At 35.2% G+C, this 20,271-nt stretch overlaps 3 protein-coding genes and 1 non-coding gene across 6 annotated transcripts; 2 read left to right on the forward strand and 2 right to left on the reverse strand.

Annotated features, from left to right (window-relative positions):
• Positions 1–1,011: 1,011 nt before the first annotated feature.
• On the forward strand, positions 1,012–7,882 carry LOC132622838 (ARF guanine-nucleotide exchange factor GNOM-like). 2 transcript variants are annotated; one of them, XM_060337508.1, is made up of 3 exons: positions 1,012–1,168; positions 2,251–3,049; positions 3,754–7,882. In XM_060337508.1, the coding sequence occupies exons 2-3, from the start codon at positions 2,342–2,344 to the stop codon at positions 7,369–7,371; spliced, it is 4,326 nt and encodes a 1,441-aa protein (XP_060193491.1). In that variant the 5' UTR covers positions 1,012–1,168; positions 2,251–2,341; the 3' UTR covers positions 7,372–7,882. The 2 variants fall into 2 exon arrangements, with proteins under 2 accessions (XP_060193491.1, XP_060193492.1); XM_060337509.1 differs by lacking the exon at positions 1,012–1,168 and adding an exon at positions 1,195–1,353.
• A 522-nt stretch (positions 7,883–8,404) lies between these two features.
• LOC132623196 (uncharacterized) lies at positions 8,405–12,992 on the reverse strand. Its single transcript, XM_060337924.1, has 6 exons — positions 12,615–12,992; positions 11,299–11,452; positions 9,941–10,106; positions 9,753–9,815; positions 9,218–9,295; positions 8,405–9,114 (listed from the first exon to the last, which is right to left on the reverse strand). Exons 2-6 carry the CDS (start codon positions 11,445–11,447, stop codon positions 9,001–9,003), a joined length of 570 nt encoding a protein of 189 aa, XP_060193907.1. The 5' UTR covers positions 11,448–11,452; positions 12,615–12,992; the 3' UTR covers positions 8,405–9,000.
• A 1,394-nt stretch (positions 12,993–14,386) lies between these two features.
• On the forward strand, positions 14,387–14,459 carry TRNAA-UGC (transfer RNA alanine (anticodon UGC)). Its single transcript has one exon. It is a non-coding gene; the product is annotated as a tRNA-Ala (tRNA).
• A 1,150-nt stretch (positions 14,460–15,609) lies between these two features.
• On the reverse strand, positions 15,610–18,637 carry LOC132623856 (uncharacterized). 2 transcript variants are annotated; one of them, XM_060338664.1, is made up of 5 exons: positions 18,239–18,637; positions 17,723–17,809; positions 16,470–16,619; positions 16,138–16,338; positions 15,610–15,937 (listed from the first exon to the last, which is right to left on the reverse strand). In XM_060338664.1, exons 1-5 carry the CDS (start codon positions 18,482–18,484, stop codon positions 15,830–15,832), a joined length of 792 nt encoding a protein of 263 aa, XP_060194647.1. In that variant the 5' UTR covers positions 18,485–18,637; the 3' UTR covers positions 15,610–15,829. The 2 variants fall into 2 exon arrangements, with proteins under 2 accessions (XP_060194647.1, XP_060194648.1); XM_060338665.1 differs by lacking the exon at positions 16,470–16,619 and having other exon boundaries at positions 18,239–18,636.
• Between the last annotated feature and the right edge of the window lie 1,634 nt (positions 18,638–20,271).

Consider the following 20,271-nt stretch of genomic DNA (forward strand, 5'->3'; position numbering starts at 1 on the left):
TACTTTTGTAAAATATCTTTTTATTTTTTGTGTAAAACTCTTATTCGTGTTTGGTGGTTAGAAAGTGAATTACATTTAATGAGAAAAATATTTATTAGAGATTGATAATAATATTATCAGATCAAATGGTGTTTTGTGAAATTTTTAAGCATATTAGATTGATAATAAATATGTACTGTGTAAAATATTGACTGGAACAGTGATATGAAGCAAGGAGTTTATATAGCTGCTAAGGGAACTAACTTTGACTCAAAACTAAAAGGAAGTAACTTTTATTCAATGGATAAAAAATATATCACGACGATCAATTATCATGAAAATGACTATTTTCTAAGAAAATGTTTTATGAATAATAATTTCAATCATACGAAACATAAACGTTTTCAAAAATGATTTAATTATTAGTGAAAATTGCAAAGACCTCTAGATTTCAATTCTTATAAAAGATGAAAATCTTTTTCCGCGATGGCCTTTGGTATTAATAAACTATTATCATCTATTTTAGAACATACACCATATATAATAGACAAAAGGAAGACCCTCATTCATAGTTAAGTTTGGTTAATGATTAAACAAATGAGGTGGAAGAAAGTTTAAGATGCATGTAGGAGTCTTTATGCGCAAGGTATGTAATAAAAGTCACATGTACAATAATGAGGAAATCACTCTTATGCGCGTAGTACTTAGGCTTTCTCATGCTATAAGTTTTTGGGTCGATTAGACGTCTTTGTTTTAATTAATGATTATACAAGAGGCTTATAGGCAAGAAAAAGAATCGAGTCAACTAAGTTTGATAATTAAGGAAAAGCAAAAAAAAAAAAAAAATTAAGAGGAAAGAAGCAGAACACTTCCTCGCAGGTTAGAAAAATTACGGAATACTAAGAATGCATTCACATCTTCTTTTATTTTATGTTTAGTTTTATGTATTTAGTAAACTTTTAAAAAATATCACATAAAATGAAATGTAATAAAAGAGCACGTGTAATTAGTTGCCTGTCTGCTCTAGCCTTGTTCACACTTGCAAAAGGAAAAAAAAAAGGGGGTCCGAGTAGCGACCCGTTGCATAGAGATTAACAAAGGAGACCCTTCCAAAAATCAAAAGAAAGACACAAAAGGACTCCCTGCGACGAACAGCTCTCAATTTTGGGGCTGCCATCGTCGACATAAGGTATCCCAATTTCCCATCTGCTTTACTCTTTAACCTCAACGCTCACATCCACTTATCATTTTTGCTTGATCTGACTGGCCATTCATTTAGATCTGCAAATTTCAATTTCAAGATTTGATCGCTTACTTATATCTGACTTCTCATTTTTGAATGGCGCATTTCCTGCTCTTTAGAATTCCCTAAAGGTATCATTTTGAGATCTTGGTGGGGGTGGTAGTGCAAAAAGGTTAAACTGCTGGTGGCATCATTGGGAAATTTTAAACATGATGGTGCTGAATATAATATATATATTTTTTTTTTTGGGTCTTTTCCTCTTTCTTTTATTTTCAAGGGGGTTGGGTTGAAATCAATATTGGTTGTGTTCTGTTGATTCCAAAAATGCTCAAGGCAAAGCTTAGTGTTTATGTTTCTTAGAAATTCTCTGGATACGATGTTCTATAGTTAGGATGATGGTTTGCAAATTTCTTGCTTGAAAAAGTCCAACGTAATTGCCTAGCAGAATGGTCAATTAAAAGGGACTTAACCTAGTGCTTTGTGGTTGTGCTCTTATTAAGCTTTTAAGTTGGTTTATTTGAATGTTGAAAGAGTCAAAGAAGAAAGGCTTGATTTTGAGCACTCGCAAGTGGAGAACTAGGAATAGTTGAAGGATACTTGACGAGTATGCATTAGCTTCAAAATTTTATTTGCATAGCTTCCATAGCTGTTCTGCATATGGTTTTGAAGTGCTGTGCTTTGGATAAATAAGAATTTCCTTACTGCGTGGCAAGCGGAAAGAATTTTTCGTTTGCTGTTTAAACATCCAACTGCGTGGTGTGATTAAACAGTAATGTATCTCTATTTACTGGATATATCTGTGTATATGGTCCTGTTACTTTCCCCATCTTCTATGACAAATTGACTCTCTTTCTAAAGTTTTTTCTTGATGTTGTGATATTGGTGATCATATAGTTCTGCTATGAATCTGTCAGGTTTTTTGACCTTTAAGTGTTTCATTCTTTGCTATCTCACTTCATTGTTTTACTTATCTCTATCTACTTAAAATTGTTGACTGTAACCACATCAAACAACTTATATTTGCTCAGGGGAACGGTTGACCAAGCAGCTGCTTGATTCATGCTGTAGTGTTTTCATTCTTTTCCAATTGAAGGGAACTGAATCAAAAGCTAAATTACGATGGGGTGCCTTAATCAGCAGAGTGAAGTCAATACTCCAATTTCAGAACCCAACGGTTATACTATAAAGCCTTCTATAGGTGCCTTAGAATGTATGGTAAATTCAGAAATTGGTGCTGTTTTAGCCGTGATGAGGAGAAATGTTAGGTGGGGATTTCGTTATGCTGCTGAAGATGATCAACTAGAGTATTCTCTCATCCAATCTTTCAAGGAATTAAGGAAAAAGATATTCTCATGGCGACACGAGTGGAACCGTGTTGATCCACTTCTATACCTTCAGCCCTTCTTGGATGTGATTCAATCTGATGAGACTGGTGCACCAATAACTGGTGTTGCATTGTCATCTGTTTACAAGTTCTTGACTCTAGGAATAATTGAATCAGCTAACATGAATGTGGACAAAGCTTTGCATCAGATAGTTGACGCCGTGACAAGCTGCCGCTTTGAAGTGACTGATCCTGCCTCTGAGGAAGTGGTGCTGATGAAGATACTTCAAATTCTACTGGCTTGTATGAAAAGTAAGGCATCAAAGAATTTGACCAACCATCATGTATGCAACATAGTAAACACTTGCTTCAGATTGGTTCATCAAGCAAGTGCTAAAAGTGAACTGTTGCAGAGAATCGCACGCCACACGATGCATGAATTGGTTAGATGTATCTTCTTTCACCTGCCTGACATTGAAAGCAGTGTGCGTTCTGGCCCAGAGGTAATTGAGATTCTCTTATTCTCAGATCCTCTGTATTGGTTACTTGGAGATAGGACATTCACTTCACATATGGGGACTTGTTTTCTTTAAATTTTATGCATTTACTTAGAACTTTTTACTACATCAGTTTCTTTCAGAGGATAGTGTACAGGGTAAAGACGTTCTAGCAAATAACCAGCTATTATGTAAACGGAATTAAGTAATTGTTGACCAATTGTCATACAAACCTTATGTAATAAGAAGTTGCAGAATCCAAACCCGGAGATGCTAAAGAATAAAGATTATTCTTTAAAATCCAATGCAATTGCCGTAAATCGGGCTCTATAACTTGAGCTTAGAACAGTTTACACTTTGAGTCTTGTGAATTTCCTGCATATTAGCTCACTCTCCTATGTCTGGAGCTTGCACACTAATGGTTTACAATTCAGCCTGTACGCTAATTTAGACCTAAGCCAAGCTGACAAGTTTAGCTGCTTCTCAGAGAAGTCTTTGAACTGGGTCTCATGTGATGCATTTTAGACATTTAACAGTTTACTAACCATGTCGAGGACTTGGATGTTGTGTCTTTTGGTAATTTTTTTGAACCCTTAAGTATGTCATCCTAGAGCTGATTGAGTATTAGATATTTGGTCTTTTAAGTTCTTAAAACTTGAATACTAGTATCACCTTCTTGTATATTCATAAAGCCATTAACTTTCTTGCAGGCTGGCAAGAAACAAGACGACAATGGATGTGTTAGTGTAGAATCCACGGGCAACTCGCCATCTGCTGCTATTACTTCAAATGTAACCTCAGTAACTTTGGTGGGCGTAGGGGATGAAACAACAGATGAGAAAACTAGAAAAAGGGATATCGCTTGTAATGGAGAAAACTCAATGATGGATCCTTATGGGGTCCCCTGCATGGTGGAGATATTTCATTTCCTATGTTCTCTTCTGAATGTGATGGAGTCCATTGAAATCAGTTCAAGATCCAACCCTATAGCGTATGAAGAAGACGTCCCACTATTTGCTCTGGGTTTAATTAATTCAGCCATAGAACTAGGTGGTGCTTCTTTTGGAAATCATCCCGAGTTATTGGCTCTGATACAGGAGGAATTGTTCCACAATCTGATGCGTTTTGGCTTGTCAATGAGTCCTTTAATTCTTTCGACAGTTTGTAGCATTGTTCTGAATTTGTATCATCATATGCGTTCTAAGTTAAAGCTACAGCTTGAAGCCTTTTTCTCTGGTGTTTTACTGAGGATTGCCCAGAGCAAGCATGGAGCATCTTATCAACTTCAGGAGGTTGCCATGGAAACACTTGTTGACTTTTGCAGACAGCATATGTTCGTGGTAGAAATGTATGCAAATTATGATTGTGACATATCCTGCAGCAATATTTTTGAAGAACTTGCCAACCTGTTATCAAAAAGCACCTTTCCAGTTAACAGCCCAGTTTCAGCTCTAAATACTCTCGCCCTGGAAGGTCTAATTGCTATGATTCAAGGTATGGCCGAGAGAATAGGCCAGGATTCATTAATTTCAGATCAAGGTTCATTTAATCTCGATGAATATAGACCATTTTGGATAGAAATGTGCAAGGACTACAACGATCCTGATCAGTGGGTTCCTTTTGTCCATAAGATGAAGCAAATAAAGAAAAAGTTGTTGGTTGGAGTTGATCACTTTAACCGTGATCCAAAGAAGGGTATGGAATTTCTCCAAGCAGTGCATCTGTTACCTGATAAACTTGACCCAAACAGTGTAGCATGTTTCTTTAGATTTACAAATGGCTTGGATAAGAATCTTGTTGGGGATTTCTTGGGAAGTCATGAAGAGTTCTATATTCAAGTGCTTCATGAATTTGCAAGGACATTTGATTTTCGGGATATGAACCTGGACACTGCCTTGCGAATCTTTTTGGAGACGTTCAGATTGCCTGGAGAATCACAGAAAATACACAGGGTGCTTGAAGCGTTCTCTGAAAGATATTATGAGCAGTCACCTGACGTTCTGGTTAACAAAGATGCTGCACTCGTGTTATCATATTCACTTATCATGCTGAACACGGATCAACACAATACACAGGTCAAGAAGAAGATGACGGAGGAAGATTTCATCCGCAACAACCGGAGAATAAATGGAGGAAATGACCTCCCTCGAGAATTTTTGTCTGAGCTTTTCCATTCCATCTGTGAGAATGAGATCCGGATTTCCTCAGATCGAGTTGCTGACACCCCACTGCTGGCACCAAGCCATTGGATTGGTCTAGTCCACAAATCGAAGCAAACTTCCCCGTTTATTATCTGTGATCATGGAACTTATCTTGATTATGATATGTTTTCTGTGCTGTCTGGTCAGACAATTGCTTCCATCTCAGTTGTTCTTGATCATGGGGAGCAGGAAGATGTCTGGCAAACATGCATTGATGGATTTCTTGCCATTGCCAAAATTTCAGCCTCCTACAGCTTTGATGATGTATTGGATGATTTAGTAGTATCTCTTTGCAAGTTCACAACTCTTTTGCTTCCATCATATACTGATGAATTTATTGTTACATTTGCCCAAGATAATAAGGCTAGATTGGCCACTTTAGCTGTCTTCACAATAGCAAACAAGTATGGGGACCATATTCGTTCTGGTTGGAAAAACATCGTGGACTGCATTTTGAGCTTGCATAAATTTGGCCTTCTTCCTACCCGTCTTTTTAGTGATGCTGCTGATGACGTGGAGTCTACTTCTGGTGCCGACAAAAGCAAACCTGCTGCAGTTTCCCCATCAGCACCTCATGTGCCTTCATTGGCTCCATCAAGGAAATCATCTGGCTTAATGGGCCGGTTTAGCCAACTGTTATATCTTGATGCAGAAGAACCTGCGCCTCAGCCAAATGAAAAACAGCTTGCCGCCCGTCAGCAGACACTTCAGACTATTCAGAATTGTCACATTGATAATATCTTTGCTGAGAGTAAGTTTTTGCAAGCAGAGTCCCTTTCACAGCTTGTTCGGGCCCTTGTGATGGCTGCGGGCCGACCTCATAAGGGAAATATCTCTCTAGAAGATGAAGAGACTGCAGTATTCTGTCTAGAGTTGCTGATTGCAATCACAATAAACAACCGGGATAGGATAATGCTTCTATGGCAGGTTGTTTACGAGCACATAGCAAGTGTTGTCCAATCAACAACAATGCCTTGTACTTTAGTAGAGAAGGCTGTTTTTGGTCTGCTTCGCATCTGCCAAAGGTTGCTTCCTTACAAGGAAAATCTCACAGATGAGCTTCTCAAGTCACTGCAGCTCGTCTTAAAGCTCGATGCAAGAGTCGCCGATGCTTTTCTTGAACAGATAACCCAGGAGGTGATGCACCTTGTCAAAGCAAATGCTATGCAGATACGATCTCACATGGGCTGGCGGACAATTATATCTCTGCTTTCTATTACAGCTCGGCATCCAGAAGCTTCCGAAGCAGGATTTGAAACACTGTCATTCATCATGGCTGATGGGTCCCACCTATTGCCTGCGAATTACATCCTTTGTTTAAATGCGGCCAGCCACTTTGCTGACTCCCGCATTGGAAATGTTGATCAAGCTCTGAGATCCTTGGACCTGATGGCTGGGTCACTTGTTTGTCTTGTTAGATGGTCTCACAAGACAAAGGATGCTCTGGGTGAAGAGGCTGCTATAAAAATGTCTCAGGATATAACTGAGATGTGGTTGAGGCTGGTACAGGGACTCAGAAAATTTTGTTTGGATTCAAGAGAAGAGGTGCGTGGTCATGCCATCTTGATGTTACAGAGGTGCTTGACAGGAGTTGAGGGGATTCACATTTCAACTGATCTGTGGTTGCAGTGTTTTGATCAGATTATCTTTACCATGCTGGATGAATTTCTGGAACTTGCACCACAAGGTTCTATTAAGGATTACAGGAGCATAGAAGGAGCAATTTTTCTGTCTCTGAAGCTCATGTTCAAAGTGTTTCTACAGTCACTGCAGCATCTCTTACAGTTGGCATCCTTTTGCAAACTTTGGTTAGGGTTATTGGATCATACTGAAAGATGCATGAAGATGAAATTCAAAGGTAGAAGGAGTGAGAAGATCCCAGAACTCGTCCCTGAACTTCTCAAGAACACTCTACTTGTCATGAAAACTAGTGGAATTCTGGTACCAAGTGATCCTGTAGGAGGGGACAGTTTCTGGCAGCTAACGTGGTTGCATGTGCACAAAATATGCCCATCCCTTCAATCCGAAGTTTTCCCTTCTAGTGAATTGGAGCAGTTGCAAAAACAGCACGTCCAAGCTGGATGTAGCCCTCTCTCAGAGGGAAATGTTCTAGTCTCACCTAGTTAAAGCACATATTGAAGATTCATGTTGTTGACAACACTTTCATTTGGTGAAACTGACATTCTTTATCAGCACTGCAATTAGCATGGTGAGAAGACATATTGTGCAGCTGAGAACGTGTCAGGCGTTAGGCGAAACACGTTCATTGAAGCACAAGCCGCAGCCTGCTGGAGCAAAGCTGGTTTCTGGTTTCCTCTGGTTTACAAGTTGTGATATCTCCATTCTGAATGTTATATGGTGCTTTACTGTTAAAAGAGCCTTGTTGGCTTTTGAGGGAAGATTAGGGAGGGGGTTGCCTTGGGCAATTTTTGTGCTTCTGTTGCGATCACTGCACTTTAAGTTTGATAACTTAGTTACCATTTTGGCTGTGCAATATTGGCTATACTACAAAGTAGTGATTGATATTTGATAGTATGATACGGTCAGTTGATACATAGGGTTTCTTGAAAACTATATGGTTCAATTGTAAGATATAGATTGCTGATATTGTTTTGTGCGCAAGGTATCTTTTCTTAAATTGTTTAGTGCGAAATTCTACTGAAAAGATGGATACAAAATACAGCATATACAAAGTAATATCAAGACTAGTCTTATTTTGGTCGGAAGAAGATGAGACCCTACAGAAGCGATCATTGATACGTTATCAAAGATTGCAGCTTCCCTCATCTTATATAGCACCGAGTCTACGACCTTAAATATTACTCGAGACTTAAAAGTGTGTGGTGCCAGGTTCATCAAGTTTTTTTGCTGTCTAATATGCTTAACTAGCAAGAATTTGCACAGTATGCATGTGATTTTGACGTTAAAAGTATTAATTTTGGCAAATTACGTTCTTATTTTGTTGCTATTTTAAAAATAGATCGATCTGGTTATATAAGTAGTGGAAATCAAGGTTCATTTAGAAGCTTTTTTTGGGCACTATAACGGAGTTTGTATTTCCTTTCAACACCCAGTTTTGCTTACCTTAATGGAGTAAGTTCATCTAGAGAGCCACAATACAACCTAGCCACTTCATGCATCTCTGTTCTTGAAAATGTACTTAGCACAATGATTCTGCATTTAAAACGAGAAAATAATCTGCATTTAACATTAAAAAGGAACGACACGGGACTCTATACAGACGTTAGGGAAGAGAGGACACCCCTAAGCAGCTAAACAATGTCTAAACACAAAGGGCCAATAGAAGGAGAAGGAGGTATGTGAACTCCACATTCTAACTAAAAGTCTTAAGGTATAGGTCTTCTTGCCATCACATTATAGGCTTTAGCATCCATTTAGCACAACAAAGCTAAAATAGAACTCCAATTTCAAATGGATTTACATCCTCATAACTAGGATATTTCAGTCGACACCACAAAATGTAAAAAGAAAAAAAAAAAAAAAAAAAAAAAAAAAAAAGGGCAGATGACTCAGATACACAGAGAGCACCAAAATTTGGCAAAGTTTGGAGTGATAATTATGTTTGATATAACTGTTGCCATTTCACTGACGATGACGACAAGGGGATTTTAACCACTCAGCAAGCTCCACGACATATAGTGAAAGGCTCAAATGCTGAATTTGGATTTTGTCGAGTGCTTGTCTTTGTAGATGTTTAACTCATGCACCATCAAAAAGCCCTGCAACAGCTCAACCTCATTGAGCAATCTCACCTCCTCTCATTACTCTGAGTACAGCCATCAACATCTCTAAAAACTGCTCAATTTTTTCGATTTGAACATCAACAGCATCAAAAGTGCTTGTGCATCTCTGGGTGTACATGCATTAAACCACAAGTTTCATGCAGGGCGATTAGCAGGTGATGTCGGTCAATAGATTGAATGTAACATTATTTATAAGTTAAAATACCAACATCTATAGCATCTTCAAGAGCCTTCTTTCTTGCCCTGGTATTTGCAATTTCAAGAGCTCTGCTTCTTGCCATAAGAATCTGCAGGTCAGCATTATTGTCAGCCTAAATCAAAAAAAAGACTAATAGCCTGTTTGGCTAAGCTTCTCCAAGGCCAAAAGTGTTTTTCTTAATTATAGTATTTTTTTTTTTTTGAAGTTGATGTGTTCGGCCAAGCTTTTAGGAGAAGAAAAAGTACTTTTGAGTAGAAGCCGAAAAAAGTAGCTTCTCTCCAAAAGTACTTTTCTGAAAAGCGTTTTTGAGAAAATACACTTAGAAGCACTTTTTAAAAGCTTGGCCAAACACTAATTGTTGTTCAAATTAGTTTGCAAACTACCTCGCTAAACACAAACTGCTTCTCACCAAAAGTACCTTTGTTGAAAAGCACTTTTGAAAAAAACACTTCTCAAAATAAGCTGATTTTCGAAGCTTGGCCAAATAGGTTATATATGGGTGGCTGGTGTAAATGTCGTCAACAAGCAGAAATTAAGATCTATACCATCTTTCCGCGGAACATGTCCGTCTTCAGAATCTGATAAGAAGCATTCAATATTTCTGCATTCTGCACTACCGGCATTTTTAGCAATAACCCAAGCAGAAATGCAACCATGTAAAAGAAAGTAACCTGAGGCTACTAAAGGCTTTCTGATAGAATTTGCTGATATACCCAAAATAGCAATTCTGTACCTTTCTTATTGCATTGAAAGCAGTTGGATTTCCTGTCTGTAAGCACCTACATAACATCCCAGAAGGTTGCCAGAATGATTCATGAATACCAGAAAGCTTAACCTTATCAAATTCCACGGCTTTTAAGATGTCAGAATCATCAGAAAGTTCCTTGAACATTCTGCAGCTGTGATGAGGAAATCAGGATCAGAAGCAACATAATCTGCAAGATAACCACCAGATATATGCAGACACCTTTGCTAGACCTCATTCGATGTTGTAAAAAGGGAGAATCATAAACACCCATAGGACACATGTTGGGTCATACTAGGCAGGTTAATCGCAGCAAGAGTAGTTAATCACATCAAAAGAATTGGAGAAGACATAGCACTGAAGTGTTTTGGAAAGCAAGAGGCGGAAAAAAGCAACTAGGGCTCGCTTCACCGAAGCGAGAAGCGAAGCGCGCGCTTGTTTCAACTGAAGCACAATTTAATACAAAAATAAAAAATATAAAACTTGCATAGATAAATAACCAAGAACTCAATAGATATAACATACTAAGCAAATCTTTATATTCTTAAATTTAAAAGGAAATCGAAACAAAAAAGAGGCGATGAGAAGAAGAGAAGAAAATCGAAAAAAGAGGAGAAGAGAAGAAGAGAAAAGGAATGGAAAACAGACGAGAAAAGAAGAAGAGAAAAAGATCAGAAAAAGAGGAAAAGAGAAGAAGAGAAGAAGAAGAAGAAGAAGAAGAAGAAGAAGAAGAAGAAGAAGAAGAAGAAGAAGAAGAAGAGAAGAACTTACCTTGAAACCCTAGAAATGAAGGAGAAGAAAAGCAGCAAAGAAGATGCGTAAGTTTGTTGCAATTGTTTTAAAATTAGACCTAAAATTAACCCTTATTTCAATTACCTTGAAACCCTAGAAATGAAGGAGAAGAAAAGCAGCAAAGAAGATGCGTAAGTTTGATGCAATTGTTTTAAAATTAGACCTAAAATTAACCTAAGTTGCTCGGACTCTCTAAAAATGTTGCCGCACCCGTGTCGGATCCTCCAAAAATACACTACTTTTGGAGGATCCAACACGCACCCGTCTATATTTTTGAAGAGTCCGAGTAACATAGAAATTAACCCTTATTTCAACTAAATTTCCAAAAATCTTTTTTCGCAAAAGGTCGCCTCGCTCCTTCTGCTGAAGCAAGCGCTTTTCTGATCTCGTTCTTTCTTCAGAGAACAAAAGCGCTGACCTGTCGCCTCGCTTTAAGAGCTGAAGCGAGCGCTTTTAATAACACTGACTCAAGGTAAATGACGACAATGCCATCAGTTATCTAGAATAAAGAAACCTACAAAAACAAGAAAAAGATTTCGGGATTGAATATTTACACTGATAAAGTCCGGGCAAGATTTCCAGCTCCATCAGGTGATACGGCAACATGATACATAACGTGTTTCAACACATCAGAGTTCAAATCCGTTATTTTAGATGGCTTCAAATCTGTTTTTTTAGATTGCCTTTGCCTCTTCCGCTTCATAATTGCTGAAATAAAATCAAGAAAGTCAATGTGTCTTCATTGCTTAACCTCTTGTGATTCTTTTTATTGGAAGAGAATAGCGAAAGGAGGACTCGCAATATTCCTATCAAATCCGACCAAGTAACCCCCTGATTGGATGCAGGCAGCAGCCCGGTAGAAGGAGACAAAATTCAAGAATTCCAAAAAGCGCAGTTTAAAGCTATAACCCCCATTATGTGGAATTACAAGATAATGTCGAGCAAAATAAGATAAATGAGCTATGTTTGGAGAACTGTAAAGCTTCTTCACGTACGTGAGTATCACTTCACAACAAAACCAACATCCAAGTATCATATGAAAATAAAGAATATTAAAGCTCGCTAATGAATAGCTTAACGAGCTTGGGAATAAGTAAAGATTGACAGTCGAACTTGTTATACGCCTAATCTGGACAAGATCAATCAAACACTCACGTCATCTAGATTACAAGAACGTAGACGCAATATGGAGAAAGACCAAATTTTTAGAGCTTGACATCCTAGTTTTCATGACCTAGCCTCTCTCTTCCAATTTGGTAGTTTGACAATTGATGTTTCACAACCTTCTGCCTAATTTAGAAGCTGAAAAAATTGTAACAGCATAGTCCAAGTCCAAATAGAATGCAATTCATATAAAAGATTCACATAACCAACCCTAGAACTAGTTTAAGATTGAGGCTTCATTGTATGCATAGTTCACATTCCATGTTAGATAAACTTAGAAATCAACATAACACCCCCCCCCCCCACCCCACCCACCCAAAAAATAGAAAAAAGAATGCAACTTTTAGGGTTAATAGAAAAGAACAACTTAATGCAACAAGAAACCTAGACTTGAGCTATAGGGTTTACCCAGTTTATACGTTATGCCATTAGAAAAATCGTCTTTTTAACACCCAAAAAACACAGGCAGGCCAAAATCAATTAATAAAAAAACCCCAATTGAAAAAATAAACCAAATTGAAGTAGTGAGCATAGAACATAAAAGCCAAGAACCAAAAAAAAGGCACTAGTGCAGCAAAAAATAGTCGGTTCTAACAGCGTGTTATTACAAATTACTAATATTTAATACCGATGGATAAAGAATCTGAGGCATTAATATGTGATAACAATAAAAGGGAAAATGAAAAAAGTAAAGAAATCAAGATACCTATGTTCGACGGTAGACGGCGGAGACAGATGATATGATGGGTACGATGATGACTCACTCTTCTCAGCCTTATTCACTTTCTGATCTGCTTCTAAGTACACAACAAATAGGTTTTTCCTTTTATATTATAAAGCTTAGAATCAATATGAATTTTTTTTTTTTTTTTTTTTATACTTTATAGAATATTATATTACTTACTCAGTATATATGGAATTTTTAAATATATAAAGTGTTACTAATATTATGTGCCTTTTGCATACTTGTTAAGGGAAGGACATTATATTGCTCCCTCAAGAACATGAATCAGTTTGTTGAGAGAAAGGTTTGTTCCGGATAGCACACCGATGAATGGAAATTACATAAAATTAAGTCTTTGTGAATGTGCAAACCGATTTCTTGTGAGCCACCAAAGAGATAATTCAAGTCCTCGAGTTCGTATAAAGATTCTTCCTCAATGGCTTCCTTCTCACTAGGATTAATAAGGTAAAATTTGATCATTAGCAATTCGTTCAAGTCGAATAGGCATAGATTCATTCAACTACCTTAATTTTATGAGTGTATTTGTTTTCTTTTTAAGTAGATCCTGATATTAAAGTAAGTAGGCGAAGTTCGACTAAACACAATGTATTTTAGCTTGATTTAATGATTTTAAATTAAAGATTGGCTTGAGTCGGTTAAACTCAATCGAAATCAAACTTGAATTCTGACTGAGTTGAATCGTGCAATTATTACGTTTTACAAAAGTTAACGCTTGAATTCATGTAGTAATAACTAAATTAGTAATTATCGCAATTGTTAATAGATTAGTTTAATCATGATACTTTTGTCATAATAATAACCATAATAAGTTAGTACTTTTGTACTTCTTTATAGATATACCTAAACTTTTAATCACATTTTTTCTTATAATCTTTTAATATAAAGTATTGGTTGAATTTATTTCTCAATTTAAACTATGTATTAAATATTTTCTTTTTGTAATCAATTAGTTCGTTGTACAATTTCTATATATGCAAAAACAAGTTGTTAAAGAGCCCACTGAGATTCGACTTCACTTAGTTCAGACTTGTTATAATGTAGCAAAACTCTTTTGGGTTAAGTTCAAACTCAGTTCGGTTCGATTCGACTCAATTTGGTATTGCAACAACCGTTAATGATTTCGGTACGACTATACGCTCAGCTAATTTTTATGAGAATACTAGAAGAGAATGGAATTTTTTTACAATTTTGAGCTTGTAATAAATTTATAATAACGAGTTAATCCTCTTAATTGATAACTTCACATTGTGATGATCTCACCAACTTTTGCATAATGCCTAAAAATTATTTGTTATTGCTTAAAAATCACGATAAGTCACTAAACAATTTTGTTTTATAATCAAAATGTCATCCAATTTTACTAAAGTATCATCTAAAAATGTTTCGTTTATATTCTCTTAATGACTTTTTGTGATTCTCAGGCAACTTAAGTAAATTTTTCAAACAATTTAGTGATTTCGTGATTTTTATATAAAATTGATTGATTTTTTTTATTACAAAAAATAGTTTAGTAGCTTTAACGCAATTAAAGAAAAGGATAGTGGAGATGCGGTGATAGCTTTGAAAATGGAGGTTTCCGGTACTCAAATATAAAGAAACTTTTTTGTTTTTGTAGTAATGAAATAAATTGACGTGATTTACCAGCATGTTAGCTTTTTTAAATCAATATATGGGCTGAATTGTATTTGCAACTGCATACAATTTAGGTAATGTTTATCTAAGTAGAAGCAAAAGGGGATGTAGCTCAAATGGTAGAGCGCTCGCTTTGCATGCGAGAGGCACGGGGTTCGATCCCCCGCATCTCCACGTCACTTTTTCTTTTCCCCGTTAGTAAATTAGTTGATACATATTGAGTAGTTTAGGGGTGTTAATGGCACGGTTCGGTATTTTTAAAAAATTATATCATCCCAATTTTTCGGTTATTTTATTTTGTATAACCAAAATTAGACTTTTCGAGACCGTCCCATCATCTCGGTTTTTCTTCGGTATCGATACTGTTCAGTTAATTTTCGGTTATTTTAGTTTTAAAGTGTCACCTAAAAATACACCACCATTAAAATTTAACGATACAGACGTCCACAAACTTATTTGTAGTACACCATCAAATAAAGCTTCTATTTTTTTCTTATAAAAATTTAATGTAAAAGCTATTAAAAAAAACTACACAAAGTAATTAAACTGAAATGTGTTATATCAAGTAGCAAGACAACAACGATGACATCATCGCGACGTGAATCGTCACTGATTGACCAGGGAAAAGAATAACTTGCCAAAGACAACAATGTTGAATTGAGCTAAAACAAACATTAGCTTGTAGGTCACAAAAACCACAACTTGAATTTGATACATATACATCAAGCAACATAGTAGAGGAGACCAAGATGGAGGTAAACTTCTGTTAGTGCTAGCTATAACAAAAAATGCCTACTTAAATCATCAAAATCTATGACCGTATGACTATGTATATGAGGTATCCTTTTGAAACTAAATCCAATCAACTAAAGGATCAAAATTTAGTGGCCAAAATTATTTTTTATGTTTGAAACGGAACTTATAAAATATATTTTATATATTCATTTAACATATTTGTAATATATAAAATGTATTTCATACCTGTAAGGCTATTCGATTCGGTTCGGAAATTTTTCGATTTTTTGTATAAATTAAAAAGACCACCCTAATTATTCGGGAAGGTTATAAGCTTAAATAAAAATCCACGATTTTATTGAAAAAACACTATAAACGATTCGATATGATTAGGTTCGATCGATTTTTCATATTTTTTTGACACCCCTAATATTGAGAACCGTTAATGAGTGTCAAATGATCAGTCACCGACCAATTGACTGGTAAAGACACTTTATTATTAGTAGTAGTAGCCTTATTTTTTTATTCTATATGTTCCCTGCCCCTTAAAATTATTCACGAAACAAATTCCTGAAGAAGACAAAAAAAATGAGGGAGACAATTGTGCTTGTTTCCCTTTGCGTGCACGAGATTACTAGTAACAAAGGAGTATACACACCAATAATGTTCATTGTTAGTTTGATTAGTTGACCAGATACTAAAGGCCACGCAAAGGAAAACTCACACTTGATGGACCAGAGTTATTCAATAGGAAAACAAAAGAAAAGGTTTTCTCGTTTCTCTTATTTTTCTGAGATGAAAAATCTTATTTATGGTGGAGACAAATTTTTGGGGCTTTCCTTCTTGAATTTTGCGTAATCCGCGAGCAAATTATTTCTTACATTATGCTCCATGCTCTCCGCTATATTCTTCATGACCTGTTAGCATAAAAAAGCCAATGTTAGAAAGATATTCTGCTAAATGAAATATCAAGACATATTTAAGATAACAAGTTTTAAATGTAGTTTTTGGTATATCGCAAAAGTCTTTTTCCTTCCTTGAACTCCATATACAGTTAATTTGTATATCATATAAAATGAAATGGATTAATTATCATGTATAAGTGGCAAATTCTAACCGACTGTGTGACATCCCGGTGAACATGTGGAGGGATCAAAGCAAGCATGGGAGGTGGAGCGAAGCTAAGGCTCATATTGAAATGACCTTTGATTCTGCTTCTTGTTCCTTTTCTATCAGGGTAAAGTACTCCCTCCATAGTAAGCCTGAATTCTGATGGCTTATTTCTCCCCTCTGTTAGCCCTTCTAGATCCCATTTTGTCTGCATTATAATTTGCAGCAAACCACAAGTTAAATTGAATTTATCTTGGAATGAATCCTTTATTAGTTGGTTAATTAATAGTGGTACTTGATCATAAAAAAATCGACAATTTGAAGTATATATGTAATTACAATTTTGAGCTCAAGAACCATAGAGGTATGGGAGGGAACGCCAGACGGGTATTCTTTTCCTTTTGTTTTGCATCTAAGTCTCATGTTAACAACTGGCCACGCTGTGAGGAACAAGAAGGCTATCGGTTCCATTCGGATTCTCCATTCTTCCTGCACCATCTAGTGCTTCATTAATACGGCGATTTAATTACAGAGAGCCAAAGAAAACTTGTATTGATATAAAAAGCTCGCTTGATTTAATTAGTTGATTGAAAAGTATCTGATAAACGATAAGAGTAGAAAAATACTTTTAAACATTAAAAAAAAAAAATATATATATATATACATATATAGTTACTCATGTAATTAAGGGTGGGCACAATTTGGGCCAACCCGAAATCCGAACTTTTTAAATATTTAGATTATGGATTGGACTTTAAATTTTATTTTTAAAATTTATGAATTTCGGATTAGATATGGATTTAGTACTACGGATTTTTGGATATCCGAAAATTCAAATTTTTTATATCTTATATTTAGCCCTACCTATATCATATGTGTCCAGTATTAATAAATTTATTTTCTAAAGGTCTAATAGATTAGTACCTAGGCCCTACCCATTAAAATATTAAGTCCAATAAACAATTCTCAACTAAATCAAATATAATATAAGGTTTTCTTACTTCTTAAGTCTCAAAAGTCTCACGTCAGTGTCATCAACGGCAGAGTTCTTTGTTATTTTTCCAGATGACTACTTAGATTTTATTTTGTTCATTTTCACTTTTCCATAATGCTTTTATTTGGTATGAATTTAAGATGTTGGACATGACTTGAATTTGTTAATACTAATTTGAACAGGAAGGCTTTTTTCACTGAGCAATTAAGATTTAGATTTACCTTGTGGAACTAATACATGAATTTCGTTCCTAATAAATTTGCATCAAGTCTCAAGAGTCAAATCCGAAATATCCAGACAGAATAATTCGAAACCAAAATTAAAATATCCAATCAATCCGAACTTATTTGGATTGGACTTGGATTGTAATTTTTTCAATCCGAAAACTGAATATCCAAACCGAAAATTTTATATGTAATCCGATAGCCCGAACGCCCCCCTCATGTTTGGATAATTGGCAGAAACAACTGTTATTCACATTAAAGAATACTCACATTCTATATGTCATGTCCAAATACAAAGGTCGATCACAAGAAAGACAGATCTATCATGTACATGCAAAAAAAAAAAAAAAGAAGAGTAAGTAGTAGCTAATGACCTCGTTCAGACGTTGAATTCCTCTGTTCTCTGGGAAAATAACTTTGAAAACTCTTGGTTTGTCCTCCATGTACCTGTCGAAAGAAGCCTGCAGCCACCTAATATATTCAGGTGCGTAATACCACCTAGTATTGCTTTACTACAACTAGGGTGTCAATGGCCCAAAAGATATAGCCCACCCAATCCGTACCGCCCAAGTAAATTTTGAACCAATATTATAGCACAATCCATTGATTACCTCTGCCCATTTGACACCCCTAACTACAACATATCTATCAGCTTTAATTAATGGTATTGCCACATGCAGAAACACAGGCGGATCTAGAGTAAATTAAGTCCCGTTGCTTCCGACTCAAATTATATATGCAGAAGTAAAAGAAAAAATAATAGCTACATGTGAAACAGACGGTAGTATATATTGATCATTCAGCACTCCCTGACTCTAGATTCTAGAATATTCGACCAGCACACAAGCCATACCAATAAAAGAACACGTGATAGAGAAGAGAGTGCGTACATGAGGGGATTCAAAGAGAGGCATATCGGCTAGAATGGTGATTTGTGAATCGTAAGTCTGCTGAGCCTTAATGGTAAAAATGGGATATTTTTGCCGGCTTGTTTCAGATTCATGCAATTGCCGCTTTGATGAAAATAACACTCCATTTCTCTGAATGCCCCTCCTAATTCTGCCTTGCTGCATTAAGCCATTTACACGATGATGTGAACATGAGGGACGTGTCACCGCCACAGCACTTATGTTCATGACTAATTCTTTCAAGTTATGTAGAGCTTCAGTTTTCTTTCTTTTAGCAAAGGCAAATTAAAGGGAATTCTCTGCGTGGAAGTTGGGACAATCCGTATTATTTTATTTTTTTTCGAAATTGCATCCCCCTTTTTTCTAAAATGGAAGCGTAATTCACTAGGTATGGAACGTGACACCATGTTATTAGGTTGTTGTCCCTTTCTAGCTTTTCATATTGAGAAGCCATGTACTACTTGATTGTGTAATTTACCTACCATGTGTCATTTTTCAAAGAGCTGCTGAAGGTCGTCATTCCTGCTAGTCGGTGAGGGGTAATTTTGACATTTCAGAATTTTTTATCGTTAAAAGACTTTGTAGGTAGGTGCTATATGTATGTACTTTTTCTTCCTTGGACACTGGCATTTCTATGCTAACTAGACGGTGTTTCCCGTGCTCACGGGCCCAACACTTTAGATTATAATACATTTATATGTATGTAATTGTCTTTAAATAGTGATTACATATATATATATATATATATATATATATATATATTATGTTCAAAACACGATTAATATAACATTGTAGTTTCTGCTCCGTATCTAAAACTTTATTATATTAATGTTTGCTACGAATACAAAATCGGCAAATTTATTAATATTTTTTAAAAGAGAAGACTTGTTTAAAAGGAAACTATTTTTCTCTCTTTGAGATAAAACAATAGCAATATTTAAGCATCAGTTGATACTTTCAATTTTAATTCGATTAATTTTAATGTGTAAAATACTTATTATTTTTTATCAAATTTTGATTTGGATAATTATAATTCAAATTATTAAATTAATTTTGCATGTTTAAAACGAAACAAAGTAGAAATTGATTTTCTATTTAAACGAAAAAATACTATTTTTTAATTTGTGGTAAATATTTTCGGTTTAGCTCATTTTACTTGTCATGTTGTCTTTTGCATGGTTTTTTTTTAAGAAAACGTCGATTAGAATTATAATCTGACTAATTTACCTTATTCATTATTTGATCTCCATTTGATATTTTTTTTTTGCTACACTAATCTTTTTTCACATTTATTAGAGTAAGAATAAAAATAAAAAAGTAATTAAATTCTATCTTATTTTAAAATATAAATATTTTAAGTATATTTATTTTAGTAAACATAACAAATAAATGACATGGCAGAATAACAAATATAACAGTTTAATATCTAGATTAGATCTTAGGCTAATATAAAAAAAGAAAGAAAATTATATGGTTTGACTACTTAACCTTTTGAAGAAAAACAATTTCATTTGCTCACATTAATGGATTGATACACACGTGGCAATGAATCCATCATTAGTGACTTAATGAGATACTTTGGAAATTATATGAATATTGTTTGATCTTTTAATATGAGGTGCACTTTTTTTTTTGACATTATTAATTTGCACTATTTTTATGCATATATATATATATATATATACTATGTTCAAAACACGATTAATATAACATTGTAGTTTGTACTCCGTATCTAAAACTTTATTATATTAGTGTTTACTACGAATACAAAGTCTGCACTTTTTGTTTTACATTTTTTTTTTAATATGGGGTTCACTTTTTTTTTATATTGCTTGATTTTATTAATATGAGGTCCATTTTTTTTTACCGTGAGTTTGGAGATGTGGGTTCCACCTTTTTTTTTTTTATATTGTTTGATGTTGTTTAGTATGGGGTCCACCCTTTATGGGGTGCATTTTTTTTTTTTTTTTGACATTATTAGTTTGCACTATTTTTATGCATATAATATATATACA

Source organism: Lycium barbarum, chromosome 12, assembly GCF_019175385.1.
Source record: "Lycium barbarum isolate Lr01 chromosome 12, ASM1917538v2, whole genome shotgun sequence".
In the NCBI taxonomy this organism is placed as follows: domain Eukaryota; kingdom Viridiplantae; phylum Streptophyta; class Magnoliopsida; order Solanales; family Solanaceae; genus Lycium; species Lycium barbarum.